The following is an 8216-nucleotide window of genomic DNA, read 5'->3' as shown; positions in this document are numbered from 1 at the left end:
AGTGCGTAACAATTGATAAAGAAAACGGAATGAGTTTTTTATTTATTTATATGGAGAATGCATGAATGTATGTATGAATGCGTTTTATGTTTATTTATTTTTAGGGATTCTTATAAACTTCGCAGTTGTTGAGCACGTACTTTGAAAGTAATGTGAACAGAAGACAATAGTCAGAAGCCGATTCAAAAATTCAATACCCATTCATTCAATGAAGCCAAAAAGTACGAAGTACACAGTCAAAGTGGGTACAAAACATTAAGCCAAATACAAAAATTGGAAATAACACGAAGTAAACAACTTAAAGAGTCCTCTTAGCAACTCGCTCTTTGTGCGCCTTCAATTCTTCTTTGAACCTTCGCATCATCCTTTCGCAAAGCAAAACAAGGTCACGAGCCGAATGATGAGTGTTATTTTCATCCATGTCCTCTAGAGCATTTTCTAATTTCCATGGTAAGCCTATGGCCACGACATTACAAAACTCTATGAGGTTAGCCAACTTCGTGCGGTAGGCATCAAGACTTGGCTGCAGAAGGTTGATGGTGCATTCATACTCATCCAATATCTCATTCAAATGCTTCATATGATTTAGCCAATCCATGCTTTGGCTCTTCAGAGACTCATATTGTTCCTTCCAATAACTAGCTAGCTCCTTTTTAGTATTCACCTCATCACACTTCTCTTCCCAGGCTTTAGGACATATTTGAGAGGTTCTTTGGACTTGTTCCTTAAGACGTCTTTCACGTACCACTTCAGCTTCAGAGCTTTGAAGTTGCTCCTTCAGTTCTTGTATTTGGGCTTCAAGCTCCTCCCTTACCTCCTTCTTTTTCTTAGTGGCTAGGTCCCACCAACGCTTCCACTCTTGTCCATCTCTTTTGGCCTTAGCTAACTCATCATGGAGTGAACCTAATCCACTATCAGCCTGATCTAGGCACTCCAAGACTCTTTCCTTGAGATCTTGCTCAATTCTGTTCTTCTTACGACTCTCCTCCAAAAGTTCCTTCCTTTGGTTACTCTTCCTTTTGAGAATCATATTTTTCCCAGTTTCTTTGTAAAGTTCAGATTGCAAACCATCTTTCTCCTTTCCAAGTTTAGCTACCATGGCTCGAAGTTCTTCAACCTCTTCAAGAGAAACAGGGACTGGTTCTGGTGAAGTAGACCTTAGAGGAATCTCTATAGAAAAAGGGAGCTTCACAACTTTGATCCTCTCCGAGATCCATTGCTGATAAGGAACCCTTGCTGCATCATTCTTCTTTACTATTTCTGTTCCTTTGGTATGCACCTTTTCCCAAGATCGAATGATTTTACGGAGGAGAAAAGGATCATTGGTTCCCATATCATTTAAAACCATCTCTTCTAACTCTTTATCATCGGGCTTCCCTCGCATGGGGTATCCACACTATCGCAAAGCTAACACGGGGTTGTAGCTGATGCAACCTTTAGATCCTATTAGTGGCACGTTTGGGAAACTACCACAACTGATAATGATTTCTTCAACATTCAGCTTGTGTCGGTACCAAATGATATCCTTACTAGACAAAGACACCAAAGTTCTTGCCCACTCCCCACTGGACATCTCACTGATGTGAGCATCAGGCTTAAACACATATGAGATAAGCCAATTATAGAGCAATGGAAGGCAACATATCAACATTCCATTCTTCCTTTGATGTTGAGTATGCAAAGTATGAAAAGTGTCGGCTAATAGTGGAGGAACCAAACTTTGTTTATCCTTCCAAACGGCCCAAAAGATACTTATGGCAGTTGAATCTGTAAAACCTTCATGGGTTGGGAACAATACTAGCCCATATATGAGAAGAGCTAGCATATTTGCCAATGCATCCCAATGATGTATCTCAAATAACCTTTCTGCTTCTTCTTTTAGGTAAGCCCTTCAAAAACCAAAGAGATTCTCCCTTTTCTTCCAATTAGCCAATGCATCAGATATGGGGATGTGGAGGGCAAAAGCTAGCATCTCTACCTCATGTACCTGACCAATCCTATTATACGGTGTCCTTCCTTTCATAGAAAATCCCAAGAGCCGGTCGAATTCCTCCAAGGTTGGAGTCAACTGAAAGTCTTGGAATAAGAAACTTCGAAGCGGAGGATCATAGAACTGAGCTAAAGCGGTGATGGCTGGTGTTTGAACATCCACTGAGAGAAGATCCAAAATGTGGCCAAACTTTCCTTGCAAAGTAACCCTGAAGCAGGTAGGAAGTTCATTCAGAAGTCTTGATATGTTGGCAGTATCTGGCATTTTGGCTTTGAATGGTAATGCTTTCCTTCTTTCTGAACCCATTATGAACATTTTGTGCTTAGCAACTGCGTCTTCAAAGATTCCCTGAAAACAAAATTTTTTATGAGTGTTATGATGTTATGCAAATGATCATGAATGCATGGTATTTGGTTTTGGGATAAGGTAACTCAAAACACCCTATTTGGTAGGCTTCTTAATAGATAGTTCTAAGTTGGTTACCCATAAACCCACTCACATGATAGTTTTTACGTTTTTGATAAAGTTCCCAGAGTCATGGACCATAATCATATCAACATCATGCAACAGGCTAGCCGCTTTATGACAAGAGTGACGAAACGTCTCTTCTGAGCTGGGTTTTCATGTTGGGTGCAACAAGGAGAGGCCCTTGGAGTTCAACATTATGCAACCACCAAAGCAGGAACTGGTTCTAAGAGGGGCTCCTAGAGTCATGGACCCTTCATGAATCAACATTATGCAACATGCTAGCTGTCTTATAACGAGATCTACAAACAGGTCTACTCTAGGGGAGTCTTCATGCTAGGCACGCAAGGAGTGGCCCTTGGGGACTAACACTACACAACTTCCAATTCTAACTTATGTGTTCTCTCTTCTTTTTCCAAAGCTCGGGTGTAGAGCTTTATTCATGATATCAAAATCCCAACACCCACACATAGATATATATACAGATATAAAGATGCGATAAAACAAAGATAAAGAAAGCATATAACAAAGGAAGAAAAATAAACAAACACAACTAACACACATGCAAAAACCTAACTAAACTAGGGTTGACTCACGTAGGGATGTTCTAGTCCCCAGCAGAGTCGCCATCTGTCGCACCTCAAAAAATGGGGATACGACTTTAAGCGAAGCGCGATCACACGCTCACATTGATGGACTGAACAGAGTCGCCATCGAACTTTATTTATTCCCAAATAGGGAAAGGGGAAATATCGATAAAACCTCTAAAAGAAAGGATAAGATATGGTCATCGCAACCAATATCAAGGTTTGGGAGTCGGTTACGCAAGGGGAAGGTATTAGCACCCCTCACGTCCGTTGTATTCAATGGGAACCGTTTAGTTAGTTTCGTTTTGAATGTTAGCTTATGTCAGTCTTCTTAAGTTATAATGAGAGAGAGAAAGAATAGAAGAGAGAAGAAATGTTTTTGGATTTTTTGACGAAGGACTAAACCTAAGTTTTTTATTAGTGGGCCTGACAAGATTTACAAATCCTGCTCCTACGTATCTCAACAGAGAAATCAAGGCTTACGTAGTTCTGGATAGAAAAATGTTTGTTTGTTGGTCGATTTTAGCGAAAGCTATATTGTATTAATCGACGAAAACATTGTTTTACCCAAAACAGATGAGGAGTGGACGTATACCACACATCGAATGTATTTACAAATCTACATTCGGAAAAGCGTCACTTATCTCGACTCAACAATCGTGGCCGAAACATTGTTTTGCATCACCTTAAGACAATGTATCTTTCATTTATGAAAAAGGTTTTTCTAATTAATCGCACGGCGGCGAAAAAGAGTTTGATTGGTTGGATGTATTTTTGAGTAATGGCGAGAACTTGGATGAGCGAGATATCCATCTCGAATCCTAGTCTCAGGAGTGCACGGTATACACCATGTTCCATTTCCATCTTTATTGAAAAAGTGTTTAATAAAGATTAAGTGTTTTGAATTTGATTGAGAAAGGGGTTTGAAGAAACCGGATTGACAATTTTAGACGATGGCGAGAGCTAAGATAAGCGAGGCATCCACCTCGAATCTTAATCTCAGGAGTGAACGGTATACACCATGTTCCATTTCCATCTTTATTGAAAAAAGTGTTAAGGTAGGAATAAGTATTTTTTGAGTTTGAAAGACGAATATTTGAGAATGAGGCATAAGCCCTAAGATCAAAAGATTCAGGGTTCCACTGGAATGCTAGATTCCAATGGTCCTTTTTCAATTGAATTATTTAAGAAAATTATTTGGACAACGAACACTTGATGAGAATCAACTATTCAAAGGGTTACGCCAGAATGCTTGATCCCAACGGTCCTTTTCTTTGTCCAAGTTAATTATTGAGTGCTTTAAGAATGAAGGAAAAAGAATGAACGATTAATCCAAAACGTGAGGCTCGGGACGGGTTATTCAAGGGTTCCCACCGGAATGCAAGATTCGAATGGTCCTCTTCTTTCGTGTTTTAAAAAAGGAATTTAATTGAGTTGTAAAGATAGTTTAAAAATAAAATTGTTATAGGGATAAAATTAATTTTACAATTTTATATGTATATCGAATTAATTTTATATATAATCGAGTTCCCACCAGAATGCTAGATTCTAATGGGAGGAAATGGAATTAAATGTCGAAACTATGGAAAGTTAGTGAAATTTAAATTGAAAATTTAGCGAATTTCAAAGTGATTATTTATATGTGTAAAAGTATGAATATGGGTACCAATAACCTAACTAAATTAACTAACACACAAAAATTGACTAATCGAATAAAAAACAATATGGGAAATTCAACCATTAATTAAATCTAAAAGGTAAACATTTAAAAATATAAACAACTAAATAAATATTAAATTAATATAAAAGTAAAATAAATAGTAGAAGTTATAAAAAATTTACATGAAATAGTAAGCATAAAAATAAAAATATGAAGATATGCTACTCCCAAGTATCAAACCCATCCCACTAAAGCAAGTGAAACTGCTCTCCCTCCACTAGGCCACTTATGGTTATTTAATACCTTAATAACAACTTGAATATATGAACAGGGATAACTGAAGATAGTTTAGAATACAAATTAATTAAAATGAAAGGGGCTACTGTTAGTGGACCACTAATTAAAATGATGGAGGAATACAAAACGTAACCCTAGTCGCCTGGCTGTTGGGTTTAAGAGATTAATGGCTAGTAAATTAATGGGGAACACAAAAAAACAATATATTAACATACACTATTTAAGAAAAAGAGATTAATGGCTAGTAAATTAATGGGGAACACAAAACGTATTAAGTTTTAAATGATTTTAATGTTTGTTTTTTTTTTAAAAAGTAAATAAAAGAAAAGAGTGAGAAAGAAACGGTAACAGAAACCCAGAAATCATCATCTACCTCACGAAAAAATCTCCTTCTCCCTCAACCTCACTCGTCATCTCCCAATCGCTCATCCTCTCTCAATCGCTCTAAATCTAAACCTCAACCTCTTATCACCTCTCAATCTCTCACACCAAACGCGGAAAAACCATAGCTTTAAAATTTTTTGGTGAAAATTCATGAGCGGTTTGACGCTTTGCAGGATTTTGTTGAAGATGAAGAGTAAAGCACTGGAGGCATGATGAGATTCGCGGTTGAAGCGGTGAATCGATTTCGACATAAACTACTCGTTGAAGGATTCGTGATGATGAATGACGAAGAGTGAAGCCCTCTACTCTGAAATGCCGTGAGTCTCCGTTCTTATCCCTCTTCCAATACGCTTTCGATTTCCTCTTCTTCCTATTTTTGATTCTTTTCTTTTCTTCTTCAATTTCTTCTTTTCCTGTCGTGGCCCCTGTGTGAGTGCTGTTGTGATAACTGGTGTCATTCTGTCAGTAGAAGCTTGCCCAACCAATTAGTAAGGGCGGATTCAGGTTGTGGCTTTGAATCATGCTGTTGGAGGTTAGGTGGATATTGGAAAGGGCCTCCAACGGCTTTCTAGAAGCATTCCAACTACAGTTGCTGATGATTTTGCTCAGGTTAATGGTTAAATCAATGGAAGCTAGTTACTGAAACCGGTTAGCTATATCTAGAAAGCAGAATGCAGATTGGGCAATAAAGTGCAGGTTGAGTTGGCGGTTAACTGAACTTACGTACAGAAAATGGTGATTCAACTGGCGGTGTTAGGGTGATGTACAGGTTTGGGAGCTTATTGTCTTCTAATGCATCGTCGGCAGATGAAAGGGATAACCCAATGACACCACCAGACTTGATTGGACTGTGTAGTTCTGTGGAAGAAGGTGATAACTTAAAAGTTTTTTCCTTTCTCATTGTTGATTGAAACATTTATCTCTGCCCCTTTGAAGATTCTGTTGATTGTTATCCACTTGTATGATTGATACATTTTATTTATTATTTTCAGGATTTATACTCAATACATGGCTATCTCAGGTATCTCCAGGTTCAGGTTTCCCAGCCTCTGCTACATGAGTGTTAGAGGATATTTTGGTACCCATATTCCTTTCCAATATTGCGTTTGCGAAACCAAGGGCGATATTTGTAATAGTTAGAATTAACTCTTCATTTTTCATTTCCTGCTGAAATTAATTTGCACCAGGTATGATATTGATGATGATGACGCATTGGTTTGTGTTGTGTGCATGTTCATTTTGGCTGGAATTGATTATTGTTGATACTAATGATTGGCTGAATTGTGCATTGGTGCTACAGGATTGAGCATGCCATTGTTTAGGCTTGTCTGTTGCAGGTTGTGCCTTGCCTTTTATTGTTTGTTGCAGATTCAAGTCCATGACATGGTTGATGGTAGGTTTTGATGCAGGTCTTTGCATTGAAATGGTTGTGTCTACTACAAGTTTATAATGTTTGGAATTTGTTGTCGGTATGACTTGTTATGTTGTTGGTCTTATAGTAGGGGCATGATCATGGTAATCTCTTCACGTGTGTGTTGCTTTTGATATGTCCATGGTCGTTTGATGCAGGTTGTGGACAAGGTTGCAAGCATGTTGATTGTAGGTTGCACTGGTTTATTGCAGCAAGATTATTGATGTTGCATGTTGCAAGGTCTGTTGTGGCATTGACGATGGTCCAATGCGGAATGTGTAACACCCCAAATAAAGTAAAAGAATTATTTAATTAAGTTGATAATATTATTTTATTAATTTAATTAAATAAATTGGATTATTATGAGTATTATTATTATTATTATTATTATTATTTGGAATAATAATAATTGGAAAATATATAAGTTAGGATAAGAGAAAAAGTTTCTCATTTGGAACAGAAGGGTTTTACGTGGAAGTTGAGAAGCTGCAGAGAAGGGAGAAGCTGTAGAGCAAAGGCTGAAGAGCGGAAAAGCGGAAGCGTTGAGCTGCCGAATTATCTCAGGTAAGGGGTCTGAACCTTATTAAATGATAATATGCGAGCATTTTCATGATTTAAGTAGGATTGTTGATGGACTGTGGGGATTTAGGGAGATTGGGAAAGTTGGGGTTTATCGTCGTTTAAGGTTATGATGAATAAGTTGAATTAAGCTGAAATTGAATCCGTAGTTGAGAGTATTGTGAAATTCTGAGCGTATAGCTTTTACGGATTTAGAGTCGGAGGTCCGGAAGTCCTCCAACGGCGGAAAAATGCGGAAACTCTGCATTCTGCCTTGTGTTAGCGCAGGAACTGCTGTTTCGTCTGCGTTAACCGGTTAACCCATGGTGTTAACCGGTTAACACTGTTATGTATTGTGAAAATGTTGAGTTTTGCCTGCGTTAACCGGTTAACCTATAGCGTTAACCGGTTAACACTGTTGCGTTTTGCCTGGGGAGGTATTGTTGTCCTGCGTTAACCGGTTAACGCATGGTGTTAACCGGTTAACACTGTTCCAGTATTGAAAAATGACTAATTTTTATGTTGAAATTGTGATTTGGCCTATTGTGGTTGATTGTGATGAATCCATGTGTTAAGATGTAATGTTGTTGTGGTTTTGTTGAGTTGCATGTCATGCTATTAATGATAAAGATAACATGATCATATGATGTTGTTGTTGCGATGTTGATTATGATGCATGTTTGGTGTGCATGCATTCATGAAAGGCCGATGCCTAGTGATGAACGGACTGAGTTCCAATGATGTTGTTGACTCCGGGCTTGTTGAGAGGCTTGGTTCCTTGCGGGGAACTCGGATTCTATGGTGATGAATCTGGGAGTGGTGATCCTGTAGTTGGTCACAAAATGGGTATACCGAGTCGTGTTG

At 38.3% G+C, this 8216-nt stretch overlaps 1 protein-coding gene across 1 annotated transcript; it reads right to left on the bottom strand.

Moving 5' to 3' along the window:
* Positions 1-298: 298 nt before the first annotated feature.
* Positions 299-1384, bottom strand: LOC127121868 (uncharacterized). The gene has a single exon (XM_051052297.1). The coding sequence runs from the start codon at positions 1382-1384 to the stop codon at positions 299-301; it is 1086 nt and encodes a 361-aa protein (XP_050908254.1).
* Between the last annotated feature and the right edge of the window lie 6832 nt (positions 1385-8216).

This window comes from Lathyrus oleraceus, chromosome 2 (genome assembly GCF_024323335.1).
Source record: "Lathyrus oleraceus cultivar Zhongwan6 chromosome 2, CAAS_Psat_ZW6_1.0, whole genome shotgun sequence".
NCBI classification, from domain to species: domain Eukaryota; kingdom Viridiplantae; phylum Streptophyta; class Magnoliopsida; order Fabales; family Fabaceae; genus Lathyrus; species Lathyrus oleraceus.
The sequence above is the reverse complement of the archived record's forward strand: the minus strand, read 5'-3'. Positions and strand labels throughout refer to the sequence as shown.

Coding starts and splice junctions, on each gene's coding strand:
- LOC127121868 (XM_051052297.1), bottom strand. CDS start 1,384: ATGCGAGGGAAGCCCGATGATAAAGAGTTAGAAGAGATGGTTTTAAAT.